Consider the following 24,574-nt stretch of genomic DNA (forward strand, 5'->3'; position numbering starts at 1 on the left):
GAGTCCATATTATGTTGTCACTCTACCAACTGAAATAGATTTATTTTTACCATCCACGTCCTGCTATGAATCATAGTCATTCATACATTGTTGTGCTCTTTGTTATGTATCTAAAGCATAGCCTGTTGTCTTTCGCAGCTTGAGACCTATCCTCTCCATCACAAATGCCTTCTCTGTAATTTTGTCTCACACGGATGCAGCTGTCTCCATTTCCAATCTTTAAATCTGTGTACACACCACAAATCTATCATAGTTTTTTTTTTTTTTTCCTGGTGAGTCAATTGTTTCCTAAATGCATCTCAACATAACATTCCAGTCTTTATTTAACATGGCATTGGAGGTGAATCCTTTTTGCTATCCTTGAATATTCTCTTCATGCATCAATATCTTATAAGTTTTAAACTTATCCTCATCAGTTAGTTTAGTTTTGTCTCTTTGATCAATTGCTTCGTGTAGCCTTTGTGTAATCGACACTGGCCCATTCATTTCGGGAATCATGTTTCATATTTTATCTATCTCATATTAGTGCAGAACTGGATACATAGTGAGTTCCCAGTCAAACTTTGTTATTAACAGAATTAAACTCTATAATATTTTGTACCTATGATTGTATTAGTCTGCTCAGGTTGCTATAACAAAATACCATAGACTGGGTAGTTTGAAATGACAGAAATACAGCAGATTTGGTTCTGGTGAGGACTTTTTGCCTGGCTTGCTGATTGGCTGCCTTCTTATGTGCTCACATGGCCTTTCCTCTGTGCATGCAAAGACAGACAACTGTGTGACTCTTCCCCTTCTTATAAGGATACCAGTTCTATTGGATAAGGGCCACACCATTAAGATGATTTCACTTAATCTTAATTGCCTCCCCAAAAGACTGTCTTCAAATATAGTCACTTTGGGGGTTACAGTTTCAATGTAGAAATTTGAGGTGACCATAATTTAATTTGTACAATGAGATAATAAATGACTAGTAAATCTTTTAAGAAAGGAACTACTGAATTTTCCTCTTCTCACAATTTTTTTTTCTATTATATTTCCTCAACCTGGCTTTAAGCTTCCATTTCATCCACATCTTTCTCTAATCATGGGATTTTCCTTCTACTATTTTTTTGCTTTGTATGATTTGGTAGGTGCTAATTAAGTCTTTTCTTAAAATTCTGAGCTGGAACTGATCTAGGCTCTTGAGGGAGTTTTACCTGAAAGATTCCTCTGGAGGCTTAGTGGAGAGGGAATCCAATGCTAAGCTTTATTAATCACTTCTGCTTTTTCTTTTCTTTTCTTTTCTTTTCTTTTTTTTTTTTTTTGCACACCCAGGCTTACTTTTACACTAGCTGCTATGTCAAAGACTTTTGCTGATTGTCTCATAGAGTTGGAAACATATGTGAATGACTTTAGGTCTGATTAGTAATGTCAGCAAATGAGGCCAGACCAAAGGCATGAATGAGCCCACTGACTTGTGATTTATCACATTATTGTCTTAGGCTGAGTGTATCATTTATATCTAAAAGGGTTGGACATGTTCACATGTACTCCAGATGTACAGGAAGGATGATGCTGGACATCCCTTGTTTCAACTTACTATTTGCATAAAAGCAGTAATAACCAATAGTAGTTTTTACCCTGAAAGATAACCACACACATATGTATGCATGAGTGCACACTCACACGTATACATGGTTATGCATGTGTACACACTCACACATACACATAGGTATGCATGAGTGCACACACATATACACCCCTACCAGATGTTTGATTCATTACTATAATCACCATGTTGTATTTAATATTTCCTTTGTGATCCTCCAAACTCTAGCCTCCTTTATAAATAGTATTTTCCTATTACAGAAAATCCTTATTATCTCTAAATCTGATTCCTGTTTTCATCATTGTTAAGTGGATTACTTGTTTATCTTTGTAGGCATTATTATTTGAAAAAAATAATAATAAATTCCTGATTTGCTGGGTTTTTCTTTTTTATATTCGATTTTTTCTAGGTGTCACATCAGCTGTAACTCTAAGTGTAGCACTCTTAACTATATTGAAACTCCTATTATTTTAATACAGGATTGTTATGCAGCAACTGATCTTTTGTTTGCCTACCTATCTGAGTTAGCACAGAGCTTTCTTCATAACCCCAGGAAGTCACTGATTTTTACTAGCCTTATTTTATTACTTTTGCCATTAGGATGAAATATCTATTTACACTTAAAATTTGTGCATTCCTTCAAATAAGTAAAAATTTTGTAAATAAAAATAGTCTCTATTAAGACACATCCTCTGTCTTGTATTATTCATCATTTTCTTGTTAGATTCCATCTTTTCTTCTTTAACACTTTATTCTGTTACGTATGTGTAGCTTCTGAAGGCTTGTGAAGATTGCAATTGCATAGGTTATATTGTAACTGTGCCCTTCTTTCTTGTGGTTGCTCTATTTCCAGTCCTTGTTCCTATGGTTTGGAAAAGGAGAACCCTCTCTAAGATGCTGTGTGTCAGGGAAGGTTTGCATCTTCATGGTTGTCCTTGGCTTTTTTCTCCTGCCTCTGCTCTGCTCAGTAGACATGCCTTCTTGTGACTTTGCTTTGGCTCTTCTGTTCTATATAAAGTCAACATAGGCAAAGAGTTTAGTTTTTGAAACAGTTTTCAGTAGTATAGCATCTTCTCTCAACCTAAGAAATATATGTGAGCGAGCTGGTTATATTTAAATTTAAAGGGTGAGGGAGGATTATTAGTGAAGGGGAAGCAACTTCAAATTAAATACTGAAATGCTTGCCTCTCTCTGCTCTTTGGTGTTCCCAAGACCAGGGTGTCTTGACTATCCGCTTGACCTTATCAGTCTTCCATCTGGACCTTTCTCCTTCCCCTCTTTTTTTCCATTTCAGTTTTCTTCGCCTCAGTTTCCACACCCCTTTCTCACACATCTCCTTCCTCAGTTGCATCTGAGTCCTCTATTCCATGATGCAGGATAGTTCACCTCTTTCCCTCCATTTGCATATTGCAGTTGATCAAAGTACCCCGTTGGGACAAGATCCACTCTCTCAAAGAGGCAGTTGGTTGAACAAAAAGATTTTTTGTTTTTGTGGGTTTTTTTTGGCCAGTAAAACAGAATATTAAAATGCCAAAGAGTTTGTAAGGATGGCAACTGTATGCATCAGTAGCTTCTGAAGTAGTAACAGATGGGGCACAAGAGAGACCCGATTTGGATGAATTACTACCTAAAATTAGAGATTAATGTGTTATGTTCAGAATTTATTTTCATGTGCTAGAAATAAACACCATAAAGTAACTAAACTCCAAAGAGGATATATTTAAATAAAATAACATGAATAATAAGTCCAATTTTAATTTTAAAGTAGACTACACAATCTTATAGATACTTCTTATCCAGTATAATTTCAAAAATTTATTAAAAATAAACTAATTTGACCTAAACTTGAAAATTTATAAAATAATTTCATAATTATATTAAAAATAAGTGTCAGTTCTGATTTTTTTTATTAATTTATTTATTTATACAAGCACTGGGTACAGTCAGAAGTGCAGGAGGGTGAGAGGATTCACCAGAGACAGAGCAGGGAACAGAACAGGCAGACTGAGGAAATACACTGCTGAAGGGAGCAGTGGGCGTGGCAGGAGAGGTCTGCTGTGCCATGTGGGACCCTCGCCAGCTGGCCAGGATCAAACCAGTGCTGCAGAGGCTGCGGGCAGCTTCGCAGCCCAGCACTCAACCTCTGAGTGCACCACCAGGGGAGGCCCGAGTTCTGATTTTTTTAACTTTCAAGATTTCTTCCTCCTTTGGCTTTAGCTGAAGTGGCAGAAAGTAGGCCTTTTATTCCTTCACACTTACTCACTTTATTTTAACTTATTTATCTTACCTTGATGATCAAATGGTGTAATGGTCACATGAATGCTAAAGGAAAGAGGTGCTTATCTTTCACTGAAGCAATCCTTTTGTGTTATACCAATAACTCAAATTAGCTCATCCCACCTTTGTGAGTGGTTTGTATTAATGCTAATTAATACAAATTAATTTGTATTTTGAATTAATGCTGATGAATAACTGGCAATGGCCAGCTCCAATCTGATCTGGTTAGATAATTGGCTCCTCCTTGCCCTCTCCACTCCACCATAACCTTGTCTGAACATAGCCAGATGAGTCTTTCATGAGGTAGGTGAGAATTGGAAAAGTCAATTCAACTTCTGGGTGTAAAGGATCACTGTGGTAGTAAATAACGTGTTATATATTGTCCCCTTAGGGTGGCTCTGGGAACAGAAGTGTATCAGAAAGCTACAAATTTTCCATTCTGTTTGAGAAAAACCCACAAGACTTATTTCTTAATCAAACATTTTACTTTACGGTAATGTTATATTTCTATGCAATTTTAAGAGACATTATGGAATGATTTTGTGCAAGTTTTATTGTTTCCCTCAATAGTGACATTTCATTACCCCAAGGATCTCCTATGTTGATTTTTTCAAGTCATACCCACTTTTCTTCTTCCCCCAAACCCTCAGCTCTTGGCAACCATTGAAATCTATTCTCTATCCATATATATGTATATATATGTTCATATATGAGAATATATTCTCTATCAATCATCCATTCATCTATCTACCTACCTACCTCTCTATCCATTTTCATTTTAATAACATTTTATAAATGGAATCATACAGTATATAGTTTTAGGGGTTTCACATTTTTTCACTAAACTTAATTGCTTGACGATTCTTCCAGGCCATTGCATGTAGTTATAGTTCATTTTTTTATTATGGCTAGATTGGGGTAAGGATGTATGTAGGGTAAGGTAAAGTATCAGGCTTTTCTGTCCTCATGCCATTAGGATTGATGATGGATCCCTGTGGTCCTGAATACATGCCTGATGGAGGTTACCTGGAGTGGGGTGTGGGCATGCGTTAGTGGGTGCACCTGGGCTGAGAGACTGGGCTTATAAGGGTGGTGTCATGGGGACGCCAGCAGAAGCAGAACCACAGGAGAAGCAGAGAGAACACCGGAGAGCCCAGAGTGAAGACTTGCTCCTGGCCCCCCAGCACCCCTGCCTGCTGTGTACCTGGTAAATCCCAATAAAAGCCTGGAAAGCCACTGAGGGCTCCAGGACTCTCTCCTCTTTTACTCCGTCTGCTCGGTTCATAGAAAACCTGCCCTTTGTCATTCCTGCCCTTACAATGTACTACAATGTCTTAAGCCATTCACCCATTGAAAGGCATCTGGGTATTTTCTAGATTTGGACTATACTTAATAAAGCCACTACACAAATTCTACAAGTTTTTGTGGGAATAGAATTTTAGGTTCTCCAGGATAAATGTCAGGAGCACAAATCGGGGTGTATGGTACTGCAAGTTCAGTATTTTTAAAAACCTGCTAAACACTTTCCCAGAGTGACTGGACCATTTCACATTTGCATCAGCTATGTGTGAATGATTCAGTTTCTCTATATCCTCACATCCAGCATTTGGTGTGGTCATTTTTTTTTTTTTTTTTGGCTCCACTTGCATGGGTGTAGTGCTAATTCATTGTGGTTTTAATTTGTATTTCCCTAAGTCTAGTAATGTTGAACATCTTTTCATGCCACCTGTATGTCCTCTATGCTGAAATGTCACTTTGTTTTTCACCCCCATTCTAATTAAATTGTTTAATTTTTGTTGAGTTTTGAGAGTTCTTTAATATTCTGTATACCACTGTTGAATATATAGTTTGCCCAAATCATCAACCATCTTAGCTAGATTTCGTGGATACTTACTGCAGTTTCTACATCAGCACTTGCTGCTTCATCTGGCATGTTTATGTTATGGAGACCTTTTCTTTCATTAAGCCTCAAAACACAACTTCTGCTAACTTCAAACATTTCTTTGCAGCTTCCTACCTTCTCTTGGCCTTCAGAGAATTGAAGAGAGTTAGGAACTTGCTCTGGTTTAGACTTTGACTTAAGCAAATATGGTTGGCCTGATCTATCCAGACCACTAGAAATTTCTCCATTATCAGCAACAAGACTGTTTCATTTCAACAAGACTTATCATTTGTGTGTTCACTGCAGCGGCACTTTTGTAACTAATTTGGCTAGCTAGCACAAGAGGCCTATTTAGGACTTTTCCAGCAAAAGAGAAGTCAAAGGCTGACTTCAAAGCCTCAAAATTCAGGCTAGTGCATCTGGTCACTCTTAGCTGAAGCCATGTTCATTTGTATGTCTTTCTCACTAAGCTTCATCTGTAACACTATCAATTTTCCGATTTTCCAGGAATGCAGCTGGACCCAGTTAATGGTTAGGGGGGTTGGGGAAGAGGGAACAAAGGGTAGAGTTTAATTCCACCTATTTCTAATTTTTAATCTAGGGGAGTTTTTATGTTGCAAAATACAGGGGATCTGGCTACATAATGACAATACATAGATTAGGCGATTTAAGGAAAGGAATGATTTTAAGTGAGTGGTTTCCTAAGGACTAATAAAAGTAATGTATGAATTATAGTTTCCATAGAAATAGAGGATTAGTCTACTAGTGTAGTTGCTGGGAGAATTGTGATGTAGGCAAATCGTGTTGTCAGTGGCCTGTCCTTCTGTTTCTCTTTTGCGCCACTCCCTGGAAAGAGGATTGTGTGTCTTGTGCTTGTGAAGTAGGCAGAAAAGCACAGGAAGGTATCAGGTGCCTGACAGGTGGGGGATGAAGAATATCAAGTTACTAATAGCTCTCTACTTACTAGTTCTGTGACCTTGGGCAAGCTGGTTGATCTCTGATACTTAGTTTCCCATCTAAAAACAAAACTATCCACTGATTTACATGCAAAATAGATTGAATGCAGATCATTTGTTTTATTATTTATTACTGTGTTTATTTTTTAAAAGTTATTGTTTGAACTTAAACTAAAATACTTTATTACTGATTTGGTGATAAATGTGCACACCAGAAAAGTCAAAGTTGCAGGGACATTAATGATTGACCATGGCGGTTTATCAGACTGCAAATTAATTCACAATGGATTCTGAGGACACTAGAAGAACCATAAACTTTTGAGTGTTGTGGTGCTTTTGGAAATCTCCCCTTGCTTAAATGAAGAAAAGAACTCCATGACATTCATAACCAACTCTAAAAATTCCTACTGCTTTCCCTTCCACGCTAGCCTAATTTTTGTTCATACTGAAATGTGTAGATGAAGCAGCTTTGTATTTATTTTCATCTTACTATTAATTTTGCATCAGCTACTTTTTGGCCAGTTAAGCAAAACATTGATTTAATTGCTCTGTTTGTCATTGCTTCTCATTCTAGGCAATGGGCCTCACCACGACCGTTGCTGTACTTATAATGAAAACAACTTTGTGGATGGTGTTTATTGTCTCCCAATAGGACACTGGATCGAGGCCACTGGGCACACTGATGAGATGAAGCACACAACAGACTTCTATTTTAATATTGCAGGCCACCAAGCCATGCATTATTCAAGGTAAAAATAGTGTCGTATTTATAGGCATAGAAGTAGGACAAGAGGTAGCATTAGGATAACGGAAGTATTTACTGTGTGCAAAACTGCAGTGTCTCCCTTGGGAGGGGTGCTAGACCTGCAGGGTTTTGAGAATAATTAGTGAATCACTATGTGGGTTTTTCTGGTTCTAGAAGTGAATGATCCTTTTCACAAAATTTTTCCCTAAAATACATACCCTGGGATCAACATGTTTTGACCAGACAGTAGAAAATCGATCTTTACATTTACATAGTAGATTAAAACTAAAATCTAGACTAAAATAACCAAGATCAGCATTTTTATCTATCTCTTAGACTACACTGACCAATAATGAAACAAAATTAATGTCTTCTTATAATACCTTACCTAGGTATCATAACATAAATGTGTGAAAATCAAGACATAAAAATTATGTTGGATATGATCATTTGCTCTATTTTTTATAATTGTGCTCATTTTCATTTATTTGTTTACTATTATACCAGCAATATATGATTGGATAAAAATTTAGACACTTAAGAGGATGCTAAGTGAAAATTAAGACTCACTACACTTTCTGTCTTCCCACTTATTAAAATCAGTTCTTTTAGTTTTGGGGGGGTTAAACCCAAATCTTAAATGATATACATATATTTTATTTGCTAATATATCAATTAAAAATACTCACAGGTTCTCCTGTATGACATGAGAGAAATTTAGCTGACTTACACTGTTCTCTCCTTCCATTCTCCATCATGTTCATTTAAAAAATATTCTCTTTTATTTCTTGATCCATAAATTTTTGACAGTGTCTCTTGATTTCCTGCTATGTAAGATAAGATCTTTATTGCCCCTGTGTTTTCCTCCAGTTCTACCTCTGCCTATTAACTTCTATTTTAAAAGTACTTTTACATTTTCAATGTTTATAGATGATACATTTAATTGAATGGATATGAACAAATTTTTCATACTTGGATGATTTAAAATTTATAACCAATACCCAAATTTAAAATACTTTGTAATATTTATTTACTGGAGAACATACAGTTTGTACCATAGACAAAGAGATACATTTTTATTTTCTTAAAAATTATATTGCTTTGAATTAGAGATTTAATTAATACTAACAAGGTTGGCAGGGGTGGGAGATATTGAGAATACTTATCATAGTGTTAGGGAATTAATATTCTTCTTGGACAAACTTTTTTTTTTTTGACAAACTTTTCTTATAAATTCGTGCGATATATTAGCCTTGAAGTGGACTGTATGCAGAGAATGAGGACTTAAGCCTGGCTTAAGTCCATGTATTAATGGTTTTGCTATTTACTGAGACGGGGAAGCTAGGAGATGACAGATTTGGAGTAGGGATTGAGATAAAATTCTATTTTAAACATACTGTACTTGAAATGTGTATTAGATGGCAGGAAGGGAGTCAATTTGATATGTAGAGTTTTGGGGAAAAGGGTGGAAATGGAAAGATAAAGTTGGGGTTATCATGTCTGATGCCATTCTGATGAGTCTAGGCGATATCATTTAGAAATCAATGAGTAACAGAAGAGACAAGGAGGAGGGAAAATGCTGAGCCTGTGGGCCCATGAAGTTTAGCGATCCAGAGTAAAGAATAAGGAGCACATATCCAGATGCACTGGCATGTAGTGAGGATGGCTTATGGATTCCTTTTATTTTTTCTGAACCATGTTTGCTGAACTCTCTTATATGAAGAGTCACGACTTGAGCTCTAGGGATTTTCTTCTACTATTTGATTATTTCTTTCCTTTCATTGTCTTTGTTCTATCATTAATGACACTCCCTTAGATAGATTTAGGACTTCTTGAATTTATACCCATATTTTATTTATTTATTATTTTTTAAATTTTTTAAAAATTTTTTTAAAATTTTTAAAATTTAAATTTTTTTATTTAAATTTTATTTTTATATTCCCCATACAATTACAACCCCCTTATTTTGACCCCAATCCCTCCTTTCCCCGCCCCCCACCCCCCATAGAGTATCTCTGGTTCATAGTTGTTTGTTGATTTTGATATTTTCTTTCTTATAGTTATTCTTTTTTCCTGGTCCTTTATTTAAGTTTTCTAGATTCCTGCTATGAGTGAGACCATCCGGTATTTTTCTTTTTCTTTCTGGCTTATTTTGCTGAGCATGATCTCTTCCAGCTCCATCCATGTTGCTGCAAATTGCATGTGTTTATCTTTTTTTGAATGCTGAGTAATATTCCGTGGTGTATATGTACCACATCTTCTTGATCCAGTCATCTATTTTTGGGCATTTGGGTTGTTTCCAAGGCTTAGCTATGGTAAATAGTGCTGCTATAAACAAAGGGGTGCAGGTGCTCTTTGGAATTGATGTTTCTGTGTCCTTTGGTATACCCATATTTTAACTTATAAAAATATTTTTTATCTCCTAGTTTTATTGCTTCACTTTATGAGCAACTTCATTTTTTCTTTTTGTTTTGTAATTGTATGCTTTTCATATATTCTTGATTATTCTGTCATTTCTTTTTTTGTAGACTTGCTCTGGTTTAGAAATGGATATAATTTTGAGTCTTTCTTAGACTGTTAATGAGAATTATTTTAAAGTTCTTTTCTCTTCTGGAACTCTTTTTAAATATTTTATTTTATTATTATTTTTAAATTTTATTTATTTTTTAAAGATTTATTTATTTATACAAGAACTGGGTACAGGCCAGATGTGCAGGAGGATGAGAGGATTCCCCAGAGACAGAGCAGGGAACAGAACAGGCAGACTGAGGAAATACACTGCAAGGGGAGCAGCGGGCGAGACAGGAGAGGTCTGCCTTGCCATGTGGGCATCTCCGTGGCTGGTGGGGATTGAACCGGCACTACAGAGGCTGCAGACAACTTCACAGTACTGTGCTCAACTGCCTGTGCCACCAGGGAGGCCCTTTTCTGGAACTCTTCTTGTTTAGTTGTTCTCTATTCATTCTGATCTTTCTATTTTGTATTGTTAATTTCTTTAATTAACTGGTCATTCTTTTTTTTTTTTTTTTTTTTGACTTATTTTTTTTTTTTAATTTTTTTCTTTTATAGAGGCATGTTTTTTTTTTTTTTTTTATTTATTTATTTGCTCGTTTGTTTCGTTTATACATGCACTGGGCACAGTCAGAAGCGCGGGAGGGTGAGAGAATTCACCAGAGCCAGAGCAGGGAGCAGAACAGGCAGAAGGACCGAAGTACACTGCTGAGGGGAGCAGCGGGCGGCAGGAGAGGTCTGCGCGCCATGTGGGACCCTCCTCCGGTGGCCGGGGAGCAGCCGGGGATCGAACCGGCGCCGCAGAGTCCGCAGGCAGCTTCGCAACCCAGCGCTCAACCGCTGCGCCACCAGGGAGGCCCTAACTGGTCATTCTTAACTCATTTATTTTATGGATAGTAGGTACACATATACCTTTAGTTATTTCAGCACAGCTTCCCTTTTAATTCCAGCTACAAGTAAGTCTAAATTGAAACTGGACAAGATAATGTGAATTCAGTTGAAAAGAATTAAAATTCATGTATTTCATTATTAAATTGAGAACATGTAATTGCTATGGTGGTCATGTTCCCTTGACTATGGATAATGCTAAAATCACTTGTGAATTTATCTGATCTGCTAAAATAGATACACCATGATAGATTATATCCTTGAGTATATATAATAATACAGATATCTAACTCACCTAATAATTTGTAATTTGTATCACTCTTTAGTAGGCCTGCACCTTTTTTTTTTTATGATGGCATAAATCTTATCAGAAATGAGTTGTCATTAAGTTTTCTTCATGATAATGCTGTCAAAAATATAAATATCTAACAATTAAAATTAATTTAATATGGCAAATTCAGTGAGAATTGTGTGGATTGCTCTGGGTGGCTCTGAATTCAGTGCTGAACAATTAGAGATGGAGTGGCAGCATCCCTGCCCTCAGGATCTCTCATGTTCTTATGCAAGATAAGCACATAGACAGCTGTAGTGTAGTGAGATAATTTCTGTAACAAGTTTGCACATTCAGTATAACAGGGACAGGAGGAGAAGTCTCTGATTCAAGGACATCTTTATGAATAGAACTTGAACAGAAATATGAAGGTTTGTTTTTTTTTTTTCTTTCCTAGGAGGGCATTTGGAATGCCCAAAAGTCCAGGTAAGGAGAATGGCATGTGCAAATATAAGGGAGTCTTAAGGAGCAAAGAGAAACTGATCAAATAACTTGATTCATACACAATAATTTTGAGAGTAAAAAGAAGCAATTTCAATAATTGGAATGCATGTAATACAATGGATGTAAAAACAGGACTGTTCTGGGGATACTAGACCATATGATAACCTACAGAATGAATCATATAGAAGAGAACATGCTCATACATCTCAACATTTGGAACTAGAGAGATAAGCAGATACACATTCTGCCCCAGTGGAGGGACAATGGAGACCCTTTAGTAGAAATTCATATCCATTACTTGGTGGGACCATGTTGAAGAGTTTTTGTGGCACATTTTGGTTTAAAATTTTATTCAAAGTATAGATGCTTATGTTTAAGGAATCTAGTGTTGTTGTTTTTTAATGAAAAAGAGAAGTTTACTGGCTCCCTTTACCCCTTGGGTCTTTCCGTGGCAATTCACATTCAATGAAAGTTGATTTTTTGCTATAATAGTAAGATTTTATTGCTTCTTCTGGGTTTTAGTTACAGTTATTGTCCATTGGCTTCATATCATGAAATATGTAGAACTAGATTTTTTTCCCCCTTGTCCCCCCACAAGCCTCAGTGACATCCCATCTGTCATTCAATCCTCCCAAGATAGTTGATGAGGTCTGCATTCCACAGGTTCATTCATATGGCTCCTGGTCCTTTATATTTGAATTGGCCTTTCTTGCCACCTCTTTAGAAGCCTGTAGATCTTTTCATTTAAAAAAGTATGAAATTTCATGAAGGTTCAGTCTTGGTGTGGGTCTTTTTATCCATTTGCCAAGGTCTCAGTGAGCAGACTTTTTAATTCTGCAAACTCAGGTACTTCTTTCAAAGTAAATTTCTTGAATTATTTCTCTGATGATTTCATTCCTCTCCTTTCTTTCTGGAATGCCTAGTATTTAAATATTGGAACCCTGGTCCAAATCTTTTATATCTTTGACTTTTCTTCCACCCAGCTTACTTTATCACCCAATAGTACTATTTAATTTTACATTCGGTTACCCCTCTTTATGTCCTTGGAGCTCTTCCTTTAATTCTGATTATCTCCAAGTACAGATTCATTTAACTTTCTCCAGAGAATAAACTTCCAGTTTTTGTCAGGATTGGGGAAGGGAAAGTTTCCTACCTAATAAGGATGGGGAAAATGAATCTGAGGATCTGGCTGCTTTTCAAACAGACTAGCAACCACTTTTCATTATTTCCTTCACCCACATCCAGAAGTACCTGACAACATCAGTTGGGGTTCTGTAGTACAATTCCAGACTGTCCTTAGTTTTTACTATTCCTGGTTTTAAGATTTAGCTTTATTCAGGTATGTCAAATTATTAGCAACCAATTGCTTTCCAACTCCCTCAAATTTTACTGTAACCTTTCCTCCTGTTTGCTGATTTCTTGTGATTTTGTGTGTTTAACTTTTTATAAAGTCTTTTTATGTTAATGAAGTTTGGTGGAAAGGTCAAATTAGATGTGTGGAATCAATCAGCCTGCAATAAAATTAAAGTTAAATAAGATATTCAAAGCATCTAACATTAAATTTGATAAAAAATTCAATAAATATTAAATTCATGCAGTATTTCTCATATTTAAATTATATTCTGTCCCCCTGACCCAAATAAGGTTCTGCTATGCTAGAATGAGATTTAAAAAATCCCAACATGCTCTTCCATATTCAGACTGTACTTGGAACTAAACTAAATCTCCCTCATCAATAGATTTTTTTTTAAAGGTTTATTTATGCATACAAGAGCTGGGGTACAGGCCAGAGATGGGGGTGGTGGTGGTGAGAGGATTCACCAGAGACAGAGTGGGGAACAGAACAGACAGACTGACTGAAATACACTGCTGGGGGGAGCAGCGGGCAAGGCAGGAGAGGTCTGCTTCACCATGTGTGTTTTTCCCTGGCCAGCCAGGGATTGAACTCGTGCTGCAGAGCCTGCAGATTGCTTCATAGTCTGGTGCTTAACTCCTTGCACCACCAGGGAGGCCCTCAATAGATTTTTTTTAATATAAAAGAATGAATGTTTGCATTAAAGACACAGATGACTAATTTAATGAGACTTTAGTTGAAAAGTACTGTAATTTCTGTATCTTAAAAAGGCTTATTGCCAATTAAACACAGTCAAGAGACATCAGTTAGACTCTATGAACATCATACTTTACACTTCAAAAATGTTACAATTTAGAAGAAAATATATTGTATAAGCACACTTATACTTTGTAGTCACTTTGGCTTATCAAGGAAAGATGTAATAATTTTCAAAACTCAAAATAATTTTAAATGCTGCAGAACAATAATTTTGTACATTTTAAAACATTGTTTTAGCTACACAGTTTCTAAAATGAATGAAATTAATTACTTTGGAGAGAGAGCGAGCAATTTGGGTATCCACCCATGTCTTTCATTTACCATTGGGTAACCTTGGAACAATCCCATATCAGTTCTGGATTTCAATTTTCCACTTTGCAAAGTGAGCTGGTTGAACTAGATGGCTACAAAAGACAGTTTTTGAAATAATCAAGGATTAAAGTTAATTTTTAAAAAGTAAGGTTTAAGTAATATTTTCCCAATATGTTATATTGATTTAACAGTGAATGCACTATTTCAGCCTCTTGGTTTCAGAATCAGGGAAAATTGCCTACAACCTCATGCTAACTGTGTTGGCTTATTTCCCTCATTTTTGTAGTCCACATGTACATTCAGCCCATCTTGACAGATGCTATAATTGAAAATACACATATTTTATAGTCAGTATACAAATAATCTTTGATAAGTTTATATATAAGCTTCTTATATTATGCTGTTTTCCCATTGCTCGTATTTATAACAAAATTTTGACAAGAAATAGCTTTTGGAGTAAATAAAAAATAGCCACAAAATTTTGTGTGCAGCAGGACCTAATTATATTGACCTACTTCTGTAGTTCACAATCAAGACATTATTGGGCAAAGGAAGAATCTAATTTCAATTGGTATTTACAGCTGATTGAATGATTTGACATTTTTCTAAGCAGTAAAACCAAGATTATAATTGTCCATGCTAGAGTAGGAAAGAAAATAGCATAATTCTCCTTCTTGGTGAGTTCTTCTGATTAGGCAGTGATTTTTATCGAGTGTTAACTGAGTATATGAGATTCTTGAAAAGTTTCTTTTCCCTATATAAATATCCCTATATAAATAATGCTGTTCCTAGTTTATAAAATAAAATTAATGGATGATGTCTTTTCCTTATGATAATATTCTTATATGGACATATACTAAAATGGATTATATATTTTATATATTATTAAAATTATTGGGATTTATTTAAAAATCATATAAAACATTAGTGATAGATATTAGTATCCTAATGGTAATATGAACTAATGCAAATATGCCCCTTTCATTCTTATTTCACAGAAATCATTTAAAACACTTTTGCTAACATTATGAAGAAAGCAGTTTTGCTGAAAGTGTTGTTTTTGAATTAGTACAGTTATAAAGGAAGCATCTGGATGCTGTGCTGCCTTGTGTATTATCAACAGTATTGTTGTTTAAATTATAATTGAAATATATGGTCACAGGTGGATGAGCAGAAAGTTTACTTGAGAGGATGTGGTTGTCAGATCTCAGGTTGCGTCTACAGAATGGTAGGAAAGAAGAGAGAACAGTCCATTATATAAATCAAGTAAATTGGATTCCTATGTCATTATGGGGGTAACATGCAATTTTGCTATAAAAATAAAGGTTTTTACAACAAAAGAGAACAGAGAAATGGATAAATACATGGTGGAGGATGAGAATTACGAGATGGGTGCAATGATAATATCTTAATGGTAATAAAATGACCACACAGAGTGGAGAAAAATCAATGACTAAGAGAACACAGGGGAGTAGTGTGAGGAAGATGGCACTGAATCCAGGACAGACAGTGCCTCCATGGCCCCTGGCAGAAGGCCCAGTGCTGGGCATGGGGGCAGCTATGTCAGTGTAGTGCCCACTGTCTCTGTGACATCGAAGAAGGGGCATCAGTAGAGAGAGGGCCTGAGGTGTCAGTGGGGTATAGACAGCTGACTAATGGAAGGTAAACATTCTGGCTCCTGACCTCTCTGGATTCTGACCAGATTCTCCCAATTCCATTATTACAGTGGTCATGACAACTGAAGAAGTTGTTGTCTCATTTTAAATGACTACAGAAGACAGGATGTTTTAGACCAGCTAAGTAGCCTATTTCTATGGTTTTTTGTAGGATGCTAGTCAGACCAGAAAGCAGACTAAGTGGCACACTAGATGGAGTCTTGGTAGGTCTGGAATTATAGACCAGGTTTTCCGTGGCTAGAATTAATTTCCCTGTGCTAGCCTTCATGGAAGGTCCACTGCAGGAAGCCCTGTGGTTCTGTTTGTTAGTGAATGCATCAGAGGACATTTCTGTCTTGCTTTCAGAGGGTGACTATATTTACATCACTTTGCCGGTTATTGGTTATGGTTGGCTTCAGCTGTCTAGTTTCTTAGATCACAGCCTCATCTTTGGCTTATCAGAATGGAAAGATGGAGGAGGGAGCAATTTAGAAACAACCGTCCCCATCCTCATCATGCATACTATTTATGAGGATCGATTTTACTGTGGGCTATTTCTGTATTGTAAAGGTCTGCGATGACTTTTTCTGAAAAGTAAGATCTTTATTTCATGCTTTGATAAATTGTATGACATCTTTCACATCCTTTTTATCCTAAACCCTTTTAATTGTTCTCTTTGAATGTCATGAAGTCTTCTTGTCCTGATAAATGAATGAACAGTGATGAAAATATTAACTTAATTGATTAGTATATGTAAACATTATTCTGAAACACACACACAGATGACATATACTGTATACTCCATTTTATAATGAAGGATTGTTTTCTGCCTACAGGCCCCATGGTGGGTTTGACCCAGTGCTGGGGCAGGATTCTAGAGCACAGGCTAATGAAAGCAGGGAGTAAATTTTAGATGTACAGAATTTATTGGGCAAGTAAAAGCACAGTGATGCTTTGTAACCACCAACTACTTCTGACCCTGAGAGAAAGGGAGTCTTCCATAGCATCCCTCATCTTACAAAAGAGCAACATGGGAAGCGAAGCTGCCAGCAGGAATCAAAGCCACAGCAGTCCTGCTCTGAGCTTGCACATGACTTACTCTCGGATTCTTCACCATGTGCCTCTATTTCCTCTTCAGCCAGAGCCTCTACTTTCTTACATCAGTACTTTGTGCCATCAACTTCTGATCAAAGCAGACATCTGATTAAAACAGATGACAAAAAGCTCAGCCTATTTTCACTAGTCAAATTTTAAATTTCATTTAGTCCATGTAAGTCTGCATAAGTTGAATTCATTATAAGAAGGACCTAAAACCTTTTTCTCTCTCCCGAGACCTTTGTGTCAATTTTTGAAAAGTGACAATTATTCAGGCATTTGCCTTATAGTTGAACTTGCCTCATTATCCTTTCTTGCCATATAATTGTGAACATTTTATATTTGCTTTCTTTCTCCTTTCTTTAGATGGTGCATTCTGTCCCAACACCCCATTCTTCTATGAGATACCTCTGATTGTCCTGCTTTGTTTTTCTGAAATAACCATAATCCTCTTACTTTTGTTGCTGGTGTTTATCTTGCTATGCCCACTCCTCAAATGTGTGGCTCCTACTTGCCAGAGTGAATAGGCACATTTATGTAGAAGGAAGCATTAATAAGGGGATCTTCCCATATCAACTAAGTCATATTGATTTTCTACTGCTTCTCCAGCTAAGTTATGCTAGGAGTGACTCCTCTTGCTAAGTTTTATGGAAACTTAACACATTAAGCCCCAAAGCTTAGAGACATGCTATATGGGAAGTCACCAGATAATTTATTTAAATAGTGACCTCTCCAAGAAGTTGAGTTTATGCCCAGGTTTTTTTCTGTTTTGGTCTCATTTTAGGAGGGAAGAGAAATCTAAAGCTAAAATTAGTGATCAACCAGGAATAAAAATTGAGTCTCTCAAAAATGATGAATTGATAAGAGGTATGCTATGTTACAAAACTAGCAGGTCAGTGCAAAGCATCAGGAACCAGTCTGTTATACATAATGAAATATACCTGCATCTATAAAGCTACATGTATGTCTATAGCTGGTTATTCTTCATATCCTAGAAAAATTAGAAAGGAAGAAAAAAAGAGGAAGGATGAAGTAGAAAATGGAAGGGAAGGAACATATACTTCTCTTCTGTAATTGGCTACTTTTTCTGCAGCTCCTCTGTGATAGCAGGTGGTAAAATGGGTTATTTTTTAAATCCCATTTCTTTCTGACTCATTCTCTGTCTCTTAAGAGTTCACTCTGAATAATCTGTTGTTTTTGATGTTACCAGAGTTTTGGAAATAGGGCTTCTTGTGTCTCATTGCTTATAGCCATGTTGAATTTTTATTACTTTGGATCTTTTTGAAAAAAAAAAAAAAAAAAAAAACCCAGGGATGCAGTGAAAGGGAAAGAAGCATTCTGAGACATCAGGTTGGCAGAATTTATTAGCAGCCTTCAGCCAGAATAATAGCTATTTACAGATGACAGGGTTTCATGAATTATCCTTTAATTCAGGACATTTAAGTCAGATATTGTTAAGTCAAAGCAAGTAAAATGGACAGTACAGGTGGATCAGAGAAGTTGAAATTCAAGTATTCAGTTGATTATAGAAATTGAGTTGGCCATAATATTGGATTGAAGTCCACATCTAAACACATATTTAAAGCATTTTCTACTTTCTATTCTTAATATGGCCATCAGTGACTTCGACCTCTCTTCATTCCATCTTTGCTTAACTACTGGGTTGTCAAAAGTCATGACTTATTTTTTGTCTTTTCTAGGCAAAAGTGCATCATGGCTTTTCCGACAATCCAATACTTTTTGAGCACCTGCTTTTTGCCAAGCTCTAGATAGGAGGGATACAAAGTCAAACAAGACCTCATGTCTCTCCTTGAGAAACTAATAGCCCCAGAATATAGACAAATAAAATATATGCTACTGTGAAAATCTTAATACAAGTAAGTTACTCTTTATTTACCTATATTTTCAATTTATCTTCTTTATACATATACATATATATTTATTTATACAATAGCTGGAGTACAGGTCAGAGGCACAGGAGGGTGAGAGGATTCACCAGAGACAGAGTGGGGAGCAGAACAGGCAGACAGACTGAAAGCACTGCTGAGGGGAGCAGCTGGAGAGGGCTCGCACACCATGTGGGAATCTCCCTAGCTGGCTGGGAATCGAACCCGCACTGCAGAGGGTTTGGACAGCTTCATAGCGTTGTGCTCAACCTGTTGCGCCACCAGGGAGGCCCCTCAATTTATCTTCTTTAAGTGGTCTTGAGTGGAGGAAGGTCTTGAATTCCTGTTGAAATATCTAGGTTTAAACTGTGATTTACTTATAAAATTTACTTAACATACAATTTTCAGTACCAACTTTTTTAATAAGGGGAGAGACCATGGCTATTTAAATTTTTATGAAATAAGGAAATTCATAAAAGTTTTACTTGCCTCATATTCTTATTTTCTCATTTTAATAAGTCTTTTCAGTAATTATAATATTGAAGTACAGGAAAAATTGGGTAATGTACCATGAAATTGTGCTTTAGACTTTTATCATTATTAAATAAAAATCTCATATAGATCTGAGTACAAGACCTTTGTCTTACACAAGTACAGTACATAAGATTTTATAGTTGTTTATGTAAAACCTAACCCCCTGCCCTCAAAACTTGCCCCCCAACTTAATCCAAGTAGTAAAAACTGCCTTGCTATAATGTGGCAAGTCAGGTTGGGTGGAAATCTATTTGGTGGACATTATAATCTTTTGGATTGACATGAACTTAAAATTTTTATAGATATTTTACCCACAATATAATAACTGCTAAGAAACTTCCTATAGGAATCTTTTTTTAGTTTGTAAGTCAAGTGACTGATATTCCATTCCATCTCCTTTGGGACCAGGAGTGACTTAAGGCCTTGCCTGTTGTTTAATCTTCAATCATACATGTCACAGTAATGAGGTTTATAACCCCAAGATATAGCTTCTTGACATATTATTTAAGCTGAAGAAAATTGAGAAATAGCCTGTGTAGGCAGTGCTTTCTCATTGTACTCTGAAGCAGGCAGTAAGATCTTCATGTGAGAGAGGTGCTATACCCAGAGGCCAGGGGCATTCTAATCTCTGAAGATGGAGGAACACGCCTTGCCAAATTTCCTGAGCTCATATCCTTTTGTTCTGTCATTCTACACCCCCCACCCCCAGACATTCTGTTCATCATTAAACTAGTATAAAGCATTCAGTTTTTACTCCTTTCTGTCCTCATTCCTTTATGAAATGTAAAACTTTTATTAAATAAAGTTGTGTGCTTTTCTCTTGCTAATATGTCTTTTGTCAGTCAAATTTATAGGATTTCAGGCAATCTAGAAAGATAGTATGAAAATGAATTTTTTTCTTCCACAAATCTGAAATTCTTTGCTGGAATTTGTATAAACCTAGAAACAAGTATTTCTGAACACAATAGGAAAGTGGATATTAAAAAATTTTCATTGTATGAAGAACTCTAATCCATTGGCAAGATTAACAGTTGACATTAATTTCATTAAAAATCAAAATCACCTTTGGGTTTGAAACTTAGAAGAGTGTTGTGGTTTTCACTCTCTTTTAACTTATAAAAGAGAAGTAGATTTTTCTACGTATCTGGGTTTCTGTAATAACCTTGTAAGGTGTGTGACATCCCAGAGTGGATTTTTTAAATTATCCATGAATTGAATTTAAATTTAAATGAAAGCCACATAACTTCTACCTGGAATTCAGTTGACTATGCTGTTATAGAGTAAGACTAAAAAACAAACAAACAAACAAACAAACAAAAACCAAAAAAAAAAAAACCCACCTTAATTTAAATGAGAAGAGTAGGAAAGACACCTGCTGGTATTTCTGCTTTTAGAAATAAAATTAAGGAACAACTAACTCTCTAACAGAAACTATCCCAGAATCTGAGGAGTTGCAATGAGAAGGAAAAATGAGTTTAGGAACAAAAGTCCTCTTTTGTGCTGTAAATGGGTGAATCCCAACTACAGATTTTCATTAAAAATAAGAAGCGTATAAATTTTTAAAATGCTATGGAGTGCAGTGCAGGCCAGTCACTTGATGGAACACATCTGTAAATAAAATGCAAAATAAAGACGGTAAACTGACTGCACATTTGGGAAATGCAGATGGTATTCACTACCCAACTTTGACTTAAAGTATTTTGTCTTGTTGACTCGACTAATTTCTTCAGCTTATTCAAAGATGTCTGTCATGGGCTGCTTTCTTGCTAGTGCAAATAGGTTATTTTTGAAAATGAAAATATTAAATATAGAGTAAAGGCAGCTAGTCTACTGAGAAAACTTCAGAAAATGAGGTTTTACTCCAGACTGGAAGAGCAGACTGTCCTATGATATGCTGAGCTGATGGGCATTCGGAGTCCTCAGTGCAGGCAGAGTTGAAGGGCATATAGCCAGGTGCATCACCTGAGAAGCTGGGTGTCTGAGGTCAGCAGGCTCTGAGGCCAGAGTGTATATCTTTTGCTGTTTCAGGCATGAAATGATAATCTTTTGATTAGACCATGAAATTGCTCCTTAAAATGAACTTGAAAATATTAACAAAATGCTGCTCCTTGTTCCTATATTTTGTTTTTTTTTTTTTTTTTTTTTTTTTTAATAAATTTTATTGTTATATTCCCCATACAATTGCAGCCCCCCATTCTGACCCCAATCCCTCCCCTCCCGCCCCCGCCCCCCTAAAAGTGTCTCTGGTTCATAGTTTTTTGTTGATTTTGATTTTCACTTTCTTATAATTATTCATTTTCCTGGTCCATTATTTAAGTTTTCTAGATTCCTGCTATGAGTGAGACCATCCGGTATTTTTCTTTTTCTTTTTGGCTTATTTCGCTGAGCATGATCCCTTCCAGCGCCATCCATGTTGCAGCAAATTGCATGTGTTTATCTTTTTTGAATGCTGAGTAATATTCCATGGTATATATGTACCACATCTTCTTGATCCAGTCATCTATTTTTGGGCATTTGGGTTGTTTCCAAAGCTTAGCTATTGTAAACAGTGCTGCTATAAACATAGGGGTGCAGGTGCTCTTTGGAATTGATGTTTCTGTGTCCTTTGGGTAAATACCTAGGAGTGGAATTGCTGGGTCATATGGAAGCTCTATGTTTAGTAGGTCCAGAAATCTCCACACAGCTTTCCACAGTGGTTGGACCAGTTTGCACTCCCACCAACAGTGCAGAAGAGTTCCTTTTTCTCCACACCCTCGCCAACATTTGTTGTTGCTAGTTTTTTTAATATGTGCCATTCTCACTGGTGTAAGATGGAATCTCATGGTAGTTTTGATTTGCATTTCCCTGATGACAAGTGATGTTGAACATTTTTTCATATGCCTGTTGGCCATTTGCATTTCCTCTTCAGAGAAGTTTCTTTTAAGCTCTTCTGCCCATTTTTTGACTGGATTATTTTCTTTGTTGCTGTTGAGTCTCATCAGCTCTTTGCAGATTTTTGTGATCAGTCCTTTATCATTAGTGTTGGGTGCAAAAATGTTCTCCCAGTTGGTGGGGTTTCTCTTTGTTTTTGTTATTGTCTCTTTTGCTGTGCAAAAGCTCTTTAATTTGATATAGTCCCAGCTGTTTATCTTTGCCTTCACTATCACTGCTTTGGGTGATGTGTCTGTAAAGATGTCTTTGATGTGCAAATCACGTAGTGTTTTGCCTATATTTCCTTCTATATATTTTATGGTTTCAGGTCTTATGTCTAGTTCTTTAATCCATTTTGAGTTGATTTTTGTGTATGGTGTGAGGTGGTGGTCAAGCTTCATTCTTTTGCATGTAGCGACCCAGTTTTCCCAGCACCATTTATTGAACAAACTTTCTTTGCTCCAATGCATAGTCTTTGCTCCTTTGTCAAAGATTAGTTGACCATAAATCTGTGGGTTTATTTCTGGATTTTCTATTCGATTCCATTGGTCTGTATGTCTGTTCTTGTTCCAATACCATGCAGTTTTGATGATTATGGCTTTGTAGTATAGTTTGAAGTCTGGGAGTCTGATGCCTCCATTCCCTTCTTTTTTTTTCAGGAGAGCTTTGGCTATTCGGGGTTTTTTGTGATTCCATATGAATTTCATCAATAATTGTTCTATTTCTTTGAAGAATGACATTGAAATTTTGATTGGAATAGCATTGAATCTGTATATTGCTTTTGGAAGGATGGCCATTTTAATAATGTTTATTCTTCCAATCCATGAGCAGGGGATGTCTCTCCATTTCTTTGTGTCTTCTTCTATTTCTTTTAACAGTGTTTTATAGTTTTCTTTGTATAGGTCCTTTACCTCTTTTGTTAGATTTATTCCCAAATATTTGATTTTTTTTGTTTCAATAACAAAAGGGATGGTCTTTTTGATTTCTTCTTCTTCAGATTTATTGTTTGTGTATAGGAAGGCTACTGACTTTTGCGTGTTGATTTTGTATCCTGCCACTTTACTGAACTGATTGATGAGTTGAATTAGCTTTTCTGTGGAGTTTTTGGGGTTCTCTATGTATAATATCATATCGTCTGCAAATAGTGATAGTTTGACTTCTTCTTTTCCTATTTGGATTCCTTGGATGTCTTTCTCTTGTCTTATTGCCCTGGCTAGGACTTCCAGTATTATATTGAAAAGCAATGGTGAGAGTGGACATCCTTGTCTTGTTCCAGATCTTAATGGAATTGCTTTCAGCTTTTCACCATTGAGAATGATACTGGCTGTTGGCTTGTCATAGATGGCCTTTATGATGTTGAGGTATGTTCCTTGTATCCCAAGAACTTCAAGGGCTTTTATCATGAATGGGTGTTGCACTTTGTCGAAAGCTTTCTCAGCATCTATTGATATTATCATATGGTTTTTATATTTCTTTTTGTTGATGTGTTGGATAACGTTGATTGATTTTCGGATGTTAAACCATCCTTGTGCCCCTGGAATGAATCCAACTTGGTCGTGGTGAATTATCTTATGGATACATTGTTGGATTCTGATAGCTAAAATTTTATTGAGGATTTTTGCATCAGTGTTCATTAGGGAGATTGGCCTGTAGTTTTCCTTTTTTGTGTTGTCCTTGTTCGGTTTTGGTATTAGTGTAATGTTGGCTTCATAGAACGTGTTTGGTATTGTCCCTTCCTTCTCAATTTTTTGGAAGAGTTTGTGAAGGATAGGCACTAATTCGTCTCTGAATGTTTGGTAGAATTCATTTGTAAATCCATCAGGTCCTGGGCTTTTGTTTTTGGGGAGGTTTTTGATTACCATTTCAATTTCGCTAATTGTAATTGGTCTGTTTAGGTGTTCTATTTCTTCTTTATCTAGCTTTGGGTGATTGTAGAGTTGTAGGAATTTGTCCATCTCCTCTAGATTGTTAAACTTGTTTCCATATAACTGTTCATAGTAGTTACTGATTATTCTTTTGATTTCTGCTGTGTCCGTTGTGATTTCTCCTCTTTCATTGATGATCCTGTTTATTTGTGCTTTCTCCCTTTTTTCCTTTGTGAGCCTGGCTAGGGGTTTGTCTATTTTATTGATTTTTTCAAAGAACCAGCTCTTGGTTTCATTGATCTTTTGGATTGTTTTTTTAGTTTCAATTTCATTTATTTCTGCTTTGGTTTTTATTATTTCTTTTCTTCTACTGGTTTTGGGGTTTTCTTGTTGTTCTTTTTCTAGATCTTTGAGCTTCGAGATTAGGTTGTTTCTTTGCGTTCTTTCTTGTTTCTTGATGTGAGCTTCTATTGCTATATATTTTCCTCTTATTACTGCTTTTGCTGCATCCCATACATTTAGGATATTGGTGTCCTCCTTGTCGTTCAATTCAAAAAATTTTTTAATTTCTTCTTTGAT

At 36.2% G+C, this 24,574-nt stretch overlaps 1 protein-coding gene across 1 annotated transcript in view; it reads left to right on the forward strand.

Moving 5' to 3' along the window:
* Positions 1 to 24,574, forward strand: part of EPM2A (EPM2A glucan phosphatase, laforin) — a gene marked incomplete at both ends in the record, with an annotated part of 73,073 nt that overhangs the window by 18,746 nt on the left and 29,753 nt on the right. Inside the window, one exon of the mRNA XM_084229066.1 lies at positions 7,281 to 7,455. Within this exon, the coding sequence (XP_084085192.1) occupies positions 7,281 to 7,455 (175 nt within the window). The remainder of the gene's footprint in view (positions 1 to 7,280; positions 7,456 to 24,574) is intronic.

This window comes from Talpa europaea (assembly GCF_964194135.1).
Source record: "Talpa europaea genome assembly, chromosome: 2".
In the NCBI taxonomy this organism is placed as follows: domain Eukaryota; kingdom Metazoa; phylum Chordata; class Mammalia; order Eulipotyphla; family Talpidae; genus Talpa; species Talpa europaea.